Source organism: Cladophialophora bantiana (assembly GCF_000835475.1).
Source record: "Cladophialophora bantiana CBS 173.52 unplaced genomic scaffold supercont1.20, whole genome shotgun sequence".
In the NCBI taxonomy this organism is placed as follows: domain Eukaryota; kingdom Fungi; phylum Ascomycota; class Eurotiomycetes; order Chaetothyriales; family Herpotrichiellaceae; genus Cladophialophora; species Cladophialophora bantiana.
In genome coordinates this window covers 731,664-748,201 of record NW_015971594.1, presented here as the reverse complement: position 1 = coordinate 748,201, position 16,538 = coordinate 731,664, and the positions used below count along the sequence as shown (strand labels likewise).

The 16,538-nt window shown below is 51.2% G+C and overlaps 6 protein-coding genes across 6 annotated transcripts; 2 read left to right on the top strand and 4 right to left on the bottom strand.

The window, feature by feature from the left end:
- Window positions 1–1,764: 1,764 nt before the first annotated feature.
- Window positions 1,765–2,553, bottom strand: Z519_11098 (uncharacterized protein; the record flags this gene model as incomplete). The annotated part of the gene is made up of 2 exons (XM_016768811.1): window positions 1,765–2,450; window positions 2,520–2,553. 2 exons carry the CDS (start codon window positions 2,551–2,553, stop codon window positions 1,765–1,767), a joined length of 720 nt encoding a protein of 239 aa, XP_016615198.1.
- Window positions 2,554–3,615: 1,062 nt separating this feature from the next.
- Z519_11097 (uncharacterized protein) lies at window positions 3,616–5,120 on the top strand (the record flags this gene model as incomplete). The annotated part of the gene is made up of 2 exons (XM_016768810.1): window positions 3,616–3,675; window positions 3,723–5,120. The coding sequence occupies 2 exons, from the start codon at window positions 3,616–3,618 to the stop codon at window positions 5,118–5,120; spliced, it is 1,458 nt and encodes a 485-aa protein (XP_016615197.1).
- Window positions 5,121–5,403: 283 nt separating this feature from the next.
- On the bottom strand, window positions 5,404–6,616 carry Z519_11096 (uncharacterized protein; the record flags this gene model as incomplete). Its single annotated transcript, XM_016768809.1, has 4 exons — window positions 5,404–5,569; window positions 5,711–6,124; window positions 6,178–6,238; window positions 6,292–6,616. The coding sequence occupies 4 exons, from the start codon at window positions 6,614–6,616 to the stop codon at window positions 5,404–5,406; spliced, it is 966 nt and encodes a 321-aa protein (XP_016615196.1).
- A 1,756-nt stretch (window positions 6,617–8,372) lies between these two features.
- On the top strand, window positions 8,373–9,473 carry Z519_11095 (uncharacterized protein; the record flags this gene model as incomplete). The annotated part of the gene is made up of 2 exons (XM_016768808.1): window positions 8,373–8,597; window positions 8,670–9,473. The coding sequence occupies 2 exons, from the start codon at window positions 8,373–8,375 to the stop codon at window positions 9,471–9,473; spliced, it is 1,029 nt and encodes a 342-aa protein (XP_016615195.1).
- A 261-nt stretch (window positions 9,474–9,734) lies between these two features.
- On the bottom strand, window positions 9,735–12,725 carry Z519_11094 (uncharacterized protein; the record flags this gene model as incomplete). The annotated part of the gene is made up of 11 exons (XM_016768807.1): window positions 9,735–9,801; window positions 9,860–9,966; window positions 10,026–10,128; window positions 10,219–10,591; window positions 10,988–11,210; window positions 11,242–11,424; window positions 11,480–11,559; window positions 11,657–12,221; window positions 12,293–12,377; window positions 12,422–12,501; window positions 12,552–12,725. The coding sequence occupies 11 exons, from the start codon at window positions 12,723–12,725 to the stop codon at window positions 9,735–9,737; spliced, it is 2,040 nt and encodes a 679-aa protein (XP_016615194.1).
- A 1,985-nt stretch (window positions 12,726–14,710) lies between these two features.
- Window positions 14,711–16,009, bottom strand: Z519_11093 (uncharacterized protein; the record flags this gene model as incomplete). The annotated part of the gene is made up of 5 exons (XM_016768806.1): window positions 14,711–14,786; window positions 14,852–15,435; window positions 15,493–15,666; window positions 15,723–15,844; window positions 15,907–16,009. 5 exons carry the CDS (start codon window positions 16,007–16,009, stop codon window positions 14,711–14,713), a joined length of 1,059 nt encoding a protein of 352 aa, XP_016615193.1.
- Window positions 16,010–16,538: the final 529 nt, after the last annotated feature.

The following is a 16,538-nucleotide window of genomic DNA, read 5'->3' as shown; positions in this document are numbered from 1 at the left end:
CGAGTAGGTCCATACCATTTCTTGGCTGGCCAGTCCCAATATCCGTGCATTGTCTTTCTATCCCCGTTTTCCGTGATGAGTTCGATGTTGAAGTGGTAACTGCTTTGAATGAGCTCCCAGATGTGTTTGATATTGGCGCCGCAAGTTGCCACCAGTTGGCATCTGAGGGCCCAGACACTGTTATCGAAGTTTTTGTACGGATAGAGCGGGCTGAGGTGTCCTGGAATCGGGCGTTCTTGTTTGATCTAACGTTATCGTGGATTGAATGCTGGATTTAGCCGTTGTCAGCCACACGAGGTGGAAGTCACCAATGTCCTTCTCATCGACCGTGTCATGGTTAGATTGAATCATACACACAGGGGCCACTCCAGGTTATCCAGCCTGTGATGCCAAACCCAAGGATTAAATGCAACATCGTAATTGATGACCCTGCTTTCGCTGCATCTATCTCTCTAGTCACCTTCTGACCTCTCTGGCCAGACAGCATGTTCAATGCGAATCATCATCTCGATTAGAGCAGTGGCGCCAAGCACCCAACAATTGCTAGGACCTTCCTCATCTTGAATTGTGCAAGGATATGGAACACCATTCCGATTACACAAATCCACAGAAGTTGCAGGAACAGTAGCGCCCTCAGCAGTTTTCGCCCGAGCCTTTACTTTCCGGTAGTAAGAAATCTTTCATTTGCAGTTTAGAGATAGTTTCTTCTGTCATACATGTCTTGATATCAGGCCGAGGACTGTCGTTTTCGGGGGGCCCCCTAGAAGTGCCATCTGGCTTCTCGTTGATCTCGTCGAACGGTCACTGCAGCTGAGCGCAAGCGAACTGTCTCAGGCCCTGAGACTAGTGGTGGCTTGTAGATTGCAGCGAACTCTGCAATTAGCCAAATATGGTAATTCGACTTGGTCTGTGCGCGAGCCGGCAGTCGCTGCTTTTTGAAAGCGATCGTCTGCTCTTCTGTTGTCGAGATGGCCTCCTTCCGCCACTCTGCTCGCAGTACTGTATGCAAGCCAGCATGACGTTGTTATTAATGAAATAGTGAGGGGGCTGCGTGTCTTCTGCATTACTATGTCTTAGATTTCTGCCTTGTTAATCATTTTTTCAGGAAGTTATACAGGCCGGTGTTTAATTAGACATAGAGCTATTGGCTACGAAATCCATGTTAGACCTTTACATGACTGTGCACAATGACAGGGGGCGATCGCAAAGACAAATTACTCAACCGCCGCTATGTACTCCAAGTTTCTGACAATTGTCATTGTTGTGAGAGACGAAGCACGAGCACGCATTTCTCACTACCCCCTCAATAGTCGACGGTTGCCTTTCTAATCTTGCGTCGTCTAGGTGAAAGCTAACCAAACAAAATTGGGAATTGAATTGTGCCAATGGCTCAGTGGCTCCTGTCACGGCGATATCATAATCAAAGACAAGAGAAAGCAATACTCGAACAACCTCTCACAGCTTCCCGATCTACTTACCGAGCGGTAGAAGCTTCTAAATTTGCCTATGCCGTGAATAGCGCTACAAAACAAGCCGCACTTTCAACTTGTCGCCCTCTTCTATCTCCTTCCGTCTCGCAAAGAGCTCCTCCATGTCCCAAGTACAGCTGAGATACCTACCAGTGAGCCATTCTCGTCTTTCACAGGTGAGAAAGGCTATCGTATCTCCGGCCAATGACGGGCTGTCGGTGAAGGCTGGATTGGAGTCAGTTCAATCTCATCTCTCGAGATTTTTCGCTTGGGGTACCTACTTGGGTGTGTTTCTTTAGGCATGGCTTCTGCCAGCTGCGTCATGACTCCCCCAGGATGCACGGAGAACGCTAGCAGTCCCTGTCTTCTCTGCTCCACCAGCAGGAACTCGGTGAATTTCAGTACGGCGAATTTGGACGTGCCGTATGCACTTGCTTCGGGACGGAGATTCAGGGGACGCCACTGAATTGACGTTGACGAGTGTCTTCAGGCCATCTGTGGTTCCATGTAAGAGAGGTGTAAAGTATTTACACATCAAGAAGATCCCTCTCAGGTTGACTTCAAAAGTCTTCCACCACAGGTCATTGTCGGCTTCTACTATCGGAAGAGCCTGGGTCATGAACCCCGCGTTGTTCACCAAGACATCCAACCTCGACGAAGATTCTTGCATTCTGGCCGCTGCCGCCGCTACCGACGCGCTATCCGTCACATCTAAATGAAGTAAGACGACGGTGGGAGCCGGTCGACCGCATAGTTTTGCTGCATTCTCAATCTCGACATTGACAGGGGGGTCTCCGAAGCCGTCGGGACATCCTAGTCCAATGAACGAAGCACCGGCTTGAGCGAATGAAATGGCAATGGCTTTTCCGATTCCACGATTACCTCCAGACACGAAAACAGCACGGCCGGCATGATTTGATTTGGATCTAGAATCAATGAAAGGGTAGGTGTCCTTATGGATTATTTGAGTGAAGTTTGCACCTGTTGATGCAGATCAGCCCTCTCGTCCCAGCCGAGCTCTCAGAGTGTGAGTGCATCTGGCAAACTCACCATTTGCAGGTGTGACGGGAGGATACGCCGCCATATTTGCCGATGGGCTCGTTGGATCTTCAACAGATACACTCGCAATTCGACGAAGTGAACTTGCTGTGTTGAGACAGGGTTGAATATGACCCAAATGCGATGCCGCTGCCTCCAGCGCAAGGGCCTCCTAGCTGTCATAAAAAGTTTATCATTCTCCGGATTTTCCTAGCTGCAAAAGTTATCCCCGTCAACTGGTAATATGCCGAGCTTGAGAAAATCGTAATTACGGTTATCTCAGTCTGCTTAGGTTTGAATAGTTTGAAAACAAAACACAGTATCGCCGAATTGCCGACTCAGCGGGATAACAGAACCAAAGCCAGAAAGTGAAGTCAAAACCAGGCGATTTCCTCGGTAAGAGTGTACAGGCTGGTGAGGCTCCCGGCTAGGTTCGGGCGGGGTAGCGTATTCGTTTCTGCTCCCTGGGTGTGCACTGCGGGTCGAGACCTTCAGAGGAATGAGATCTCAGTATCAATAAACATGATTACGTTCCCCTGTCGCATGGAATTTCGAACAATACATCCGTCAAACTCGCCTTCTTAGATCGAGATGCCGCAAGTCTCGGGCATCTCTTACGTACCGCCTGCGGCTATTTCATCAGGCTGTGTGACTGGCTGGGGACTTGGATGGGCTCTCGCCCGACCTTATGACGAGAGCAAACACGGGAATCAAAGGGAAGATTGTGTATGTCTGCAGTTTATCCAATTCACAGGTGAACGGAACGAGAGTTCAATGGCTGGAGCCTAAAACACGCCCAACTAACAAGTAGGGATGCAACGCTTTGGCCCCCATGAAGCCCTTGCTCACCATGCTAGCCGAAGGCAGGCAATTGGGTGAGCTCGCCGCCAATTAAAGGCGGCGCCCGCCTCTTGCTCGGGATCAGAGTCGACCAGGGATATTCTTGGGATGCCTGATTAGTTTTTGGAGAAGACCCTTGGCTCAAAGACATATCATCAGCCTCAATCGCCAGGAAGAAATCCCGTCGTCTTACAATTTATGACCACTGAAAATACGTTTGTTTCACACAATGAGCTTCAAGGGCTTTTGAAAGTTTTTGAAAAGTCCAATGGTTGGCATCCCGGGGAAGTCGCAAGGCTGTAACACTTGCAGAAGAAGGAAAATCAGAGTAAGTACGAGCTCGATTTGGCGTCTGGACGTTCTTAACCAGATTAGTGTGACCTCCAAAAGCCGCTGTGTCAACGATGCACTTCGTCAGGCAGACAATGCGAGGGCTACGAACGATACCCGGTCTTCATCAATCGCAGCCAGGCAGGTCTTGAGAGAAGACAGCGCCTGGAAGAAGTCAGATCCACACCACCCCGACCGGCCCTACAGAATCAAGACACGATGGGCTTCTCCGTCCCTTCCATGTGTCAACTCAACGAAGATCAATTCATATCCTCATTTTGGGAGGGATATTCTACAAGCTCAAGTCCATACTCCAGAACGAGGAAGCCTGCCTGGCTATATCACTCGATCAATATCTCAACGCCAACAACTCCGTTGAGACAAGCACTTCTTTCTCTTGCATATACTCGGATCGGAAGACTGCAAAACAACCCAACCTTAATCCTCAAAGGGCAGAAAATTTATGGCCAGACTCTCAGATTGATGCAGAATGCGCTGTACGATCAACAGCTGATGTGTCACGACGAAATCCTTGCGGCTGCTCGTTGCATGGTCTTGTACGAGGCTTTTGAGTCGACATCAGAGGATATGGCTGCGTGGCAAAGCCATATTATCGGGATAGTCCGACTGATTGAGATTCGAGGCCCAGGGCGTCATCGTGATCCCTTGCCTAAATCCATTCTCGAGTCTATACGTTATAATGCTATGATCGTCTGTCTCACCAGAAAAGAGTCGTCCTTTTTTGGCTACCCGAGTTGGCTGACACAACCTTGGGCCGATACACCAAAGGATCTCGATCAAAGGGTCTACGACTATGGCTTTGCGCTATCTGATTTGATCCAAAGGGGCGAGGCAATTTACCAGTGCTCGTCTCGAACAGAGATCCTTCCGATACTCGAACAGATCAGGGATAGCTACATTGGCATGGCAGCTCTCAAGAAAGACCTCCTAGATATGCACATTGTGCATGATTTGAAGGGGCAGGCACTCAATGAACCGCCCTTTGGCGAGACAACGTTCGCCATTACTTCAGCAATTCTTATTGCCCTCGATCTAGCATTCTCCATTTATGCCGCGGCACTGATCGAAAAATATGTTGCCGACGTATTTAGCGAGCATCAAGACCTCATCGCAGAAATCTCTCGATACACTGACGCATCACGCAGGCGGGACTTGTCAAAACAGGTTCTTCGCCACCTGCAATACTGTCTACAGACCCGATTCGAATACGCGCGACCGAGACTTATCTTTCCGCTGAACGTGGTGAGATGGGAGCTGAGGACAATCCCAGAGGACAGAGCCCAGGTACAAGCGCTGTTTGAAGCCATTTCTTCGAGGAATCAGTTTCGAATCGCCCGCAGTGTGCAGAATGCTGGCTGCTCGACCTTGCCCAGTGTTGTCTCCAGGGCAGCTACCACTGGGTGCGAACTCCCGGCCAGGTAAATTTGCTTTGGGTGCCTCGACTGTGTGAGAAGCAACCGAAAGACTACCGGCATTGGAACGCACAATCAGTTCTAAATTCGGTAGGCCCAAAAATACAGAAACCAAAAGAAATGAAGAATCAATACGTATAGCTTTGTCTATGTCATTATATGCCTGCATCCTGGTAAATCAAAGCAACAATCCCGAGTACAATGCATGACACCAGTTCATCCATCCCCAGATGATTGTATGTGTCCATGTAGGCTTCCAAACACGCTCTTCACAGAGATCTTGCACATGCTCTTCACAGCCTCTCGACTGAATCCAGGGAGCGGCTGGCGGACCTGACTTTGGCAGAAGAGAGGGTCTTTTCAGCGACCGAGGGGTCGGGGACCAGCGCCTCGCCACCGGTCTTGAAGACGAAGCCGGGATGGGCGGGGATCAAGCAGAAGGAGGCGGCAACGACCATTCTGCGGAGACGGAGGTTAGCTATGTATCGACCATGGACCCTGGAACGGCCACAGTAGCTACTACTTTGGAGTACAGCCAAGCAGGATATAGACTTGAGGTGGGATGGATAGTGATGGGATGCGAGTTCGGATTGTACTTACACTGACTCGAAGACAATGAACAAAGTCTGGTCCCTCAGCGCCTCGCTCGTGCGCGAGTATCCCTCGCTCAGCTCGTAGACTCGGTAGCAGCACCGGATGAGGATCAGGATCGTGGACGCGGCCAGGAAGCCGGTGAAGACGACGAAGCGGGTCGGGAGACGGACGAACATCCACACCCGGCGGCTGTGGATGGCGTAGTCGATGGCTAACACCACAAAGGCGGCGAGAGTGAATACTTGAAAGCCCAAGCCCGCGAGGGCGATGTCGACGCCGGCTTCGTTGCGGCCGTTGGAGTTGGACGACATGGCGCCACCGACGGCCTGGAGGACCAGGCTGATAATGTCGCAGGGGATGAAGATCCAGTAGAAGTATTTAGGCGCGAAGCGCGAGGATTGGAGTGAGATGTATCTAACGCTGGGACAAGTCAGGCAAGAGGTAGAGTGGTCGCGGACGCGAATACTACTTACATTTGAGCAAGCAGCACGTAGATGGCTGCAGCGAAGAAGACAGGCCCAATGGTGATCAAGACTGGTATTGTTAGAGAGTTGGTGATTCTCTCGTGGGGAGGGTAAGTGCTTTACCAATCTGCATGATGAACCCAGACTGGGCCCATGGATTCTGCCAATACAAGATTCGGCCAACATATCCAATGATTTCGTCCACGCAGCCGAGCAACATGAGGCTCATGAATCCCCAGGTCTTGTATCGGAAACCGAGGACTACCTGGGCGACTATGCAGAGGCCATAGAGGGCTATGAGAGTGCCGCTTGCAGAGAGCGCAGGTCGGTATCCGTAGACACTCATCTCGATTGGGCAGACGGAGACTGTGCAGTTGGCGTCATTGCCACCGCCAACGTAGACTGTGCCATTTGAGGTGATGAAGATTGGAACGTTCGAGTTCGCCATTATGATTGCAAATATGGGAGCAAGTTATGTAGTAATTCAGTTCGGTTGTAGGAGAATGATAGAACAAGTGAGTCGTTTGTTAGAGGATGTCGTATGAATATACTCCGTAGATTCTTTCTGTGATCTGTTGCTTTGGTTGGCTCGACCTGGGAATTCGCTTCGTGAGGTTCCTGTGGCGAATATATAGACTGGGAGGATATTTGCCCAGTCTTGTCAGAGAGTACTCGTCATTGATTAGAATGTGGAAATAGACCTGAATAGCTGGCGTGATGCTCTGCCTCACTGCGCGCTGCAGCTGTGTCGCCATGGCTCTAGGGGCCATCCTGAAGCCTATCCCGCTTGCGATAAGGCCGTAGGGTTTGGGCCGTTGACTTTGAACCAATGAGGGAAGGACAGAGACTTCCCATACAAGGCTGGAACGAGCTGTCGGTGTTTTACTTGCCCTTGCCCGTAATCCAGGTTGGGTACGGGGCTCCGAATACGTCGAGCCAGCTGTCCGAATGGCCCAGAAATGGTGCCTGGACTGGTGAGCGTGGGCTCAACTGTACCCCTGTACGCAGGGCTGGGTTGGTAAAGCCGTTCGGAGGAACTCGTGTTCCATACCAATTTGAGCTCTCAGATGCATTGTTTGTTTGCAGGATCATTCCCAGCCTTTTGACATTTATTAGTAGCTGGCCAATCAGCGGTGTGCACCCCCTTTTAGACACACAGCTCAAGCTGCCTAGAATCTGTAAATCTCAATAAATTTTATCATTGCTGGTTCTCAACGTGCGTATTGTACAGGCCAGGCGCGAGCAGAACCCAGCAAAAGGACACAGCTCTAGCAGGGTGCCTGATGAAGAGGTTGCTTTGTTGATGTAGAAGTAACAGGCTCCACCGAAACGTCCGTAAGGAATTTCCATGCCGCTGGCCGCAGCCCTCTCCCACTAGGCCACCTGGCGACCCCGCCAATGGTTCTTGCCGAGTATCCACTGTCGCAGCTTGGACCCCGGAATTGGAAAAGCGCACGTCTTGCATTTAGCTAAGCGAAAGCACGCGCCATGAGTCGGTGGTGAACCCCAATGCCCGCCGGAGATCGAGGAGCTTACCAGATCTCGCAGGTTGAATACTCGAAAAGTACACAGGATACCACAAATAGCACGCTGGACTCAGACTTCGCCATGGTGGACATATCTAGGAGGACTTCGACCGCAGTGAGATTTTCTTATTCATGCTCCCCCTTCACACGGCTCGCATTTCAACATTTCCAGTTCTCCGTCAGGCCGTCAGTTCCCGGATTTCGTCGAGAAATCTGCCTTCTTGGTTTGAATGTTTACACTTTTTCTTCGTTTCGTCATGAGGGCATTCAAACAGACGATGGGCAACGGTTACTTGACCCGGTCAATGACGCTTGCCACTGGTTCCTCATGAGCGTGTTCAAAAATCATGACGCCGCGCCAAACGGCTCGAGACCCAGCTACTGGGTTCAACAAAGTTAGCGTCAGCCCAGGGCAAATTTGTGAGGACGACTCATATATGCCAACAGCAAAGAATATGGTCAAAATTTGGAGAAAGCATGTTCTCTCTGCGAATTCGGAGATGATGCTTCGACCGTTCACGGGATCGAGAATTGGACCGAGCGTTCCGACCATCCGTTCCTCCGACCTCGTATTCGCAGAAAGGTGGACTGACACATCTGGCATATATTCACCGACGATGGACGATGCATCACTTATAACGGCCCGAAATTGCTATATATCAGCGGGTCCTCTGCGATATGTCTCCCCCGGCTGTTATGAGAGCATGGCAATATTCATGCACCAAAGGCGGCCTCGAGAAGAACCTCCGCCTCAATGAGTCTGCCCCAGTACCGCAACCGTCTAGCGACCAGCATCTGGTGCAGGTGTTGGCCACATCACTCAACCCTATCGACTACAAGGTGGCAGAAATCAGGTTTTTAAGCCGCTTCGCTATTCCCAAGCCAGCAACTCCCGGCATTGATGTAAGGTCTCTCCTTTAAAGACTCATTTGTTTCCTCCGCAAATGGCAGTACAGGCTAACAGACATCCCAAAGGTCGCAGGCTATCTTGTCACCCCCGCGGCCGGATCGTCGCTGAAACCTGGCCAACTTGTCTTCGGGGCGTCAGGAACAACACCCTGGGCCGGGGGTGGTTTGGCCGAATACGCCATCTCGAAAGAGGATCAACTGGTGGCCCTTCCGGATGGCATGGATCCAATATTGGCATCGACAGTATCCGTGGCAGGACTGACTGCTTACCAATCTATCGTCCCCCATGTCAAGTCCGGAGACAGAATCTTCATCAACGGCGGCTCTGGCGGAACAGGAATCTTCGGCATCCAGATTGCGAAAGCCGTGGGGTGCAATGTGACGACAACCTGTTCTAGCGGTAACGTCGAGCTCTGCAAAAGTCTCGGAGCGGACGCGGTCATCGACTACAAAAAGCAGAATGTGCTCGAGGCTCTGAAGGCCAGCGGGCACAAGTTTGACCATGTCGTCGACAACGTCGCCGCAAACTTCGAGCTCTACTGGAAGTGCCACGAGTACACCAGGCCCAGAGCCCTGTTCATCGTCGTCGGGGCGTCAATTTCTCGGGCCTTCATCGTCGACGCGATCCTGAGAAAAATGTGGCCGGCCTTCCTCGGGGGCGGGAAGCGGAAGTCGGTCACTTTTTTGACAAAGGCGAAACCGAGGGATCTGGAACAGATTGCCTGCTGGATGAAAGAAGGCAAGGTGAGAGCTGTGATCGACGAAAAATTCTCCTTCGAACAAGCTCCCCAGGCGTTGGAAAAGCTCAAGTCCGGTCACGCGAGAGGGAAGATTGTGGTCGAGGTTTCCTCCTCGAATGCCCTCAACTGAGCTTGTCCCAAACCCGTTGTTATATTTATGGATTCATATTGCCTTCGTGGTAGTCCTAGTCGCCTATCCACAACCATATACCCTCTCCGTACTTACAACTTAGCTAATCTTAGTCTCTCTCTCGGCCAATCCTGTCGAGTCCAACATTCGCCTCCAGAATAGGATCTAAGTCTTGGTTTCCTCCTTGGAAATGGATGTGGAAACTTGGAAGTAATCCTCACCAGGAGGCTCAATTTATATCCCTTTCACTTTCTCTCTCCTCTAGGGCTGAGAAGGCAACGCCATACCAATAAAGAATGCCGGACTGTCTATATCATGGTTCTTGTAGCTAAGAATCTCTGTCAATATTGTCATCTGCAATTGAAGCAAGAAAGGTCAGCGCATACCTAAGCATCGCAATTGCCCCTGGTGAGAACATCATCGGCAATGGGTCATCTATGGGGTATTTCAGCCATCGTTTGACAAAGCAACGGAGGATGAGGCCGTGTGCGACCTGCTCGAGAGTCAGATTCCTCGGGGCAGAAGAGGCCGTGTTTAGGTGGAGAGCCATACCAGCACGACATCAGCCGGCTTCCCTCCATTCATATGTGGCGCCTGGACATCCTTGATCTGCGCGATCAAACGATCGAGCCTCTCAGCCACCTGTTGCGGTGATCTGTTCAAAAGGTCCACCAAGTCAGCGTTTATTCGGCCTTCATTCGTCCCAAGCCGCATGTGACAGAGTTAGAACACTGGTAAAGCATACTCGCCGCCTTCACATCCATCCCTCCAAATATTGTACTTGCGCTCTTGATCCAAGCCTTTCGCTTTTCGTCTTCGGACAATCTCGTCGACTACCAAGCCCTCGTAGTCGCCGTAGTCCCACTCGGCGATATCCTCGGTCAGTGTGACCTTGTCATGTGAGACTCCAGAGCCGCTGTTACTAAACAGGAGATGAAAGGTCTGCTGTGCCCGCTTCCGTGGACTGACCCACACATGCGCTATCCGATCTGGGTCGATAAGCTTGCCAGTGCCAACAAGTAGTTTTGCAGTGCCGTCGACCTGGCTCTCGCCCTCAGCTGTCAGTGCGATGTCTGTTCTTCCCGTGTAGCGGCCGTTTTTGGTCCACTCGGTCTCCCCTAGAGTTTTGCACGTATTGTTCAGTTTATCTACTTTCAAGCCTGGTGCAGAAGGCTGCCAGAAATTCGACCCAATGACTCACCGTGACGGGCGAGGAACACACGCGGGGCGTGGCGTCCGAGGTCGGATATGGCATTAGTCAGATCTTACGTGGTCGATCTAAGGCTCGAACCTTTTGAGAGGGCAATGGCAGGAAGGTTAGATCCGTGATCTAAGAATTAGAATCGCCTCTCCGCCCTTCAGGCATCGAGGCAGTCAGGTTTGAACTTCCGCGTACGAGGTAATACTCGGTAGATTATCTGCTTCCAGGTCATCCTCCGTATTTCCCCGACTGAGGAAACGGATATTGCCGCCGGGGAGCAGGACCAGCCGGAGCCCACCAGCCCCAGACCTACAAATAGTGGAGTAATAAGCGAGCACAGTCCGCCAATCCACGGATTGTTTTGCTATGGGATAAATATCACTCCTCTGCGGCCTCAATTGTCTGGTTCCTACGTTCACTATAGACTTCAGACTGTCTGTCATTGCTCGTATCTCATTGAAGTCAGTGGTATATCGCCCAATCGTCCAATATGTCGAGCCCAGTATTTTCCTCTCTGCTTCAACGCTCTCGGCAGTCTTCAAAGCCGTCAGTTGTCGTAGGGCTAACCGCAACAGATTCAAGCTGAGCAAGGGCTTCTGCCAACTCCTCATGAAATGACGACTTTGCAGAGAGAAAAAGACCCGACTCGACTAAACTATCAGTCGAGCGACACTCGGCTTCCTCCGCGGTGGCGGTGGCTATAAGCTCCTCGAAAGCCTGGAACAGATCGTCGCTGTAGTCGCGACGTCGCTGCAAGACTTCTATACTTTGCGGCAAGGCTGTCAGGCCTGAGATCGTACTGAACCTTCATCGGATGCGTCGAGGAGAGAATGTTGATGGTTTCGACGTCGGCGAACTCCGCAACGGCCGAGAGGAGTTTGACACCTGAGAACAAGCGTGAGCAAGTAATCTTTTGCTCCACCTATTTTGTAGTAATACAAATGCGTGTGAAAATTCCCCCCGTAGTGAAGGATGAACTTACCTCTAAGACTTGCAGTGGTGATATATTCGTAGCAGTGATCAACAAATAGTCTCATGACTGCATGATTATTATGCATGATTGCGGTTGTGAGCGGAGTCACACCGTTGCCAGAGATGGCATTCAGATCCGCACCATACTCGAGCAACAGGCGTGCGCATTCGACGTTCTGTGTACGCGCGACCGAATGCAAGGCCGTCAACCCTTCGGGGTTGCATGCCTTAGGGTTGGCGTCAAAGTCGAGAAGTAGTTTGAGCATTTCTGGCGTTCCGGCAAAGCCCGCAGCCGTCAAGGGACTGCTCTGGTATATACCTTTCGGCATTACTGGATTGGGATTCCCGCCTCCCTTAAGTATCAGACGGGGACATGGGATGTTGTGACTGTCGACAGCATGTAGCACTGGGGTCCTCCATGTCTCATCCGTGTTGTTGGGGTCAGCACCATACCTCAGCGGGAGAGTAATATCTTCCAGTTGAGCTCTTGCTGTTGCCCAGTCAAGTACCGTTCGGTTTTGTGTATCCGTGAGGTAGATAGCGTTTGGGTTTTCACCCAGTTTAGCAGCCAAGGACTTCGAGGATAGGCCAAAAATGATTCTGTGGACGAGTGGGAAATTCTGTTCTTCCACCCAATCGCCCTCACCCCCTCCGTGACACAGCGAAGTGCGTCCTGCTCCACTCCCGTGCTGCTGCCGCGAAAAGCGAAGCCCCAGACGTTGTTAGAAGAGCTGTATTGTTAGTTATGACATTAGAACGGCGGATCTTCCCTTACATTTCGTCGACAGGCGCCCCTTGACTGATGAGGAATTTGACGGTTTCATAATAGTTGTGCATCCCACCGTAGAGCGCCCACTGGACACCTGTAAGCACTTTGAATATTCAATTTTCAAGCCTGGACTTACTCGCATTAAAGTATAGCCTCGGGATTGGCTGACATCCTTTGGGTGTGCTAGTTTTTGACTGAACAGGAATCTCAGACCATCGACGTTTCCTTTCATGGCGAAGTTGATGGACGGAGAATCATCTGGGATCCTTCTCGTCGTCGACAGCTGGATAGGCATCCCTCTTTGTGGCATGTTGGTCAGGCACATTTGTAAATTCATCGATATGAACCACGAAGGAAACCAGTATTCCATGGTAGCAGTAGCGGTTTGTCGATCTCTACAACCTCTGAAGTCGCATGGTTTGCTGACGACAGGAAATCCTGAGTATCCAACAAATATTTTGCCGAGCACATTCTCCATCATCCCCGGCGGTGTTAGCTTGAAATTCCGCTTTGCATGGCAAGCACAAGGACACCATCTTCGACATGGGACGCGGTGGGAAGCAACAACGCGAATATTTTGGGTACTTGATTGGTTCTGATCGAGGCTTGTAGTTTGTTCCGGAACAGACACATCCCGCGCCTGCACACTGGCCATCAGCCTTTGCAGAGCGTCAAGACGCGCACTCAGATCCTGATGTTGCTGTTCCATGGGGGAACTTAATGCGAGATGATCTGTCGCAGTCTGGTTGATAGACTCCTGCATCTTTTCTGAGGCTTATGTCAGGATGGTGACTTGGCGAAGCTCGAGAATAATGTGATGCAGTTCCCGCCCAAGTCGACGGTTAGTAGATTGCTCTCCAGTGGAAGGGTAGATTTACGAGTTGGAGGCCCCCAGCATCAAAGTCAAAGCCGTCTTGACAGAGCGTATATCTTCGTGAAAGCGTTGGAATATTGTCCTATACCTAAGCCAGATGGCGCTGTTGGCGATGATCTTCATTCTGCTTCCCCTGCAGGCGTCTTCGAAACGGTGGAGGGCCTTTACGAGACCTGCGAGATGGCCCTTGGTCTTATTCAATATTGGTTCGAGCGACCCTGGTTCATTGTCCCGGACCAAAGTCTGCTGATTGAGTGCATACTCGACCTGACGTAACACCTCTTCAAGGTCACTGACCTCGTTCTTTAAGGCGTATATTCGCCTCAGTAATTAACCAAGGTGCCGCAGCTCTAAAATGGCCTTGCTAACATGGACGGCCGCTGCAACAAGTCCAGCGACACTGGCAGCGACAGACAAGGGGTCTGCCATGTTGCTCAATTAATATTTGTGAGCAGCACGGTAGGCGCGGCTGGAAGGTTAGAAGGCATGATCCGAGGCGGAGCTGCTTTTGCCTTTAAGCGGTTTTGGGCCTTCTCCGTAATATCAACAAGCACTGGTGGCGGAAGAGTCTCGCTACCCATACAGGGTACTTGGTAGTAGCTGGGCCGATTGAGTTTACTTCCCCCCTTGTCGCTCGCGCAATCACTCTCTGCAGCTCCCTCGTCGGGTTCTCTCCGCTTGTATTGGATGGAGTCCAGCTTCTGGAAATCGCGGTGGGCGACGGAGGTTGAGGGTTTGCACCAATGGCAATGACAGGACTGCACCCGCTGATTCGCCAGGGGCTTTCGCAATTCGAATCGGGGCCGAACTGTCTGAACCGAGTACGAGGTAAACAGCCAAGAGAAGTGTGTGGCCCAAGCCCTTCTTTTGCTGGCTCACCGTCCATGAAATAAGCTGGAATCTGCTGAATCAATAACGGACCAGAACCGATAATCCCCAATAAGGGCTGAAGCTGAGCATTGCTGCTATGCTTGTACAAGAATGCTGGATTGGCGGCCGGTTACGCCAGTGAATTTGATGACAATTAATTCGCAAGGGACCTCGGTGTACGGGACCACTCACCGGGAGGCGCGAGCCGGGAGGATTGTGGTGTGATCCAGCTTCTTCCGTAATCCAGAGCTTCTGGTGGTTAAGATCGGCACCAGGAGAAAGCGCACTCTAACAAGTAGGTATCTTAATCAGTAATCCAGTACATGGCCGTGGCGTGGTCCTGAACTCCATTTGATTAGCCCCTAGTCAGCGAACGTGCAGCCTACAGTACATAACGATACTCCAGCCCACCTCCGCACACCCTATACCTTCGCTTGACCGTTGTATCCTCGGAATCACGTAGTTGCCAACGCTTCAAGCTCTCTATTAGGGAAAGTCGGCAAGCACTCTGAGAGCTGCTCGAGCTCTAGGCACAAGCGCATCGGTAAATATCAAAGCCTTGCCATCTCCATCTGTAGATCATCCGGACAGAATGCGCGGCAAAGGGTCATCATGTCATCATACACTCTAGGCATACATTAGTCATTCGTACTGGTGTAGAGCCATGCAAAGATGATCATCTCTTCACTCACATTTCTCGTTGTTGCGAGCCTGGGATATTGATCAAATTTCCAATGTTGAAGGTCAGGCTGTAGAGTAAATTACGTGCATCCCAGTCCTCTGCGGGTTCCGACGCGGGAAACTCGCGTTTGTAACAGTTGATGTAGGCTTTGTCACTTAGCCTGTGTCTAGGCGCCCTCCAATTGCCGATGTCGTACTCATTGTGGCCGTAGAACGAGCACACATCGAAAACAAATCCCTCGCCAGTTTGGGCGTCTAATGCGGTATTGCCATCCCAGCAATCCCCATGGACTAGAGACGGTTTAAGAACGCGGCCATTTTCCTGCAGAGGAAGAAGTAGCCGCGGCACGACCTTGTCCAAAGTCAGCTTGCACACCAGATCAAATTCTGGCCAGTTCAAAATATGCTGGGCGATTTCCATAATGTGTCCGAGGTGGCGGCCGAAGAGAGCAGCCCAGGAGTCATCCCACTGGTCGATATGTTGCGCAATCTCGCCATGCCATGTCTGGACATGGAAACCAAACTGCCCTGTCGGCGATTCGGAGCGACGATGAAGGTCTGCAAGTCCTGTCACCAATTTGAACGGATCTGCGGGCTGCAACAGCTGCGTGAGACCAAAGTCAGGAACAACCCAGGCCTGGAACGCTCTTACCTGCACAAGGATGTCTCGAAACTCCTCTAGAAGAAAGTATGCTTCCGGCTCGCTGTTCTTACACTTACCCCAGGCATAGGGTTTCGGGACGAATCCAGGGGAGATTGCGTGCATGGCCTTGAGCGATTCATACTCTCCTTCGCACTTTTGGGCTCCTGATTCCCCTCGAGCAATCTTTGCTAGAGTATCAGTGTTGCCAGGATTAGCCAGGTTGGTGTGCCAGAAAATACCTTGAGAAAATAGGACTCTTTCTTCCCGTTCGGTAACTCCACGGCTAGCTTGGCCGTTCCGCTCCTCAGCGACTCGGCATAATGAAAAGAGTGAAGGAGCTTCGTCGCTTCTACAGGGAGAGCTTTTCATGATCGGACTATTACTGTTTGCGTCTCGCAGTCCCCGGATGTGTCAAGAACTCACCCTCCTCAACAGCCGGATCAACTTCAAACGAACCACTCACTTTGGGAAGCTTGATTGGATCCACTGGCGTTTCTTCGATCCTCCGCTGCGCTTCACCGATCATAAAACTTGATTCGCTGTCCATCAGCCTCGGATTTAGACGTAAGTATCTTCGTTCGTGTTCGCGATAGACGAGAAGAGGTGAAAGGGTTGTTAGCTGAAATATTAAACGGGGCCTGCTCGTGGGCCTTCAATCCACACCCAAAGGTTCTACCTCCTTTTGACTGGGCAGTGGACATGAAGTGATGGGGTTTCTGCTTGACCGAACCACTCTTCAACGTTACAGTGGAGCACCGCATTGTGAAAGTTTTCGCTGCTTGGAGGATTTGGGACCGGAGGGTTTGGCCGCTAGCCTCTTTGTCTTGGCACCCCAAGGGGACCCTTGAATAGGGTTAAACTTAATAAGGATCTCGGAAATCCCAAGTCAACATGCGACTCGCCTAGGGCCGTGCCGGGAGCCTTACACTAAAAGGACATAACTTCTCGGCCCCCCACCACTTTTGGGCCTCCACAGAATTATGCCACCACCACTATAATTACTGCCATGCCTCCACATCTTTGTTACAAGGTTGAAAATTACTCGGACCTTGTCA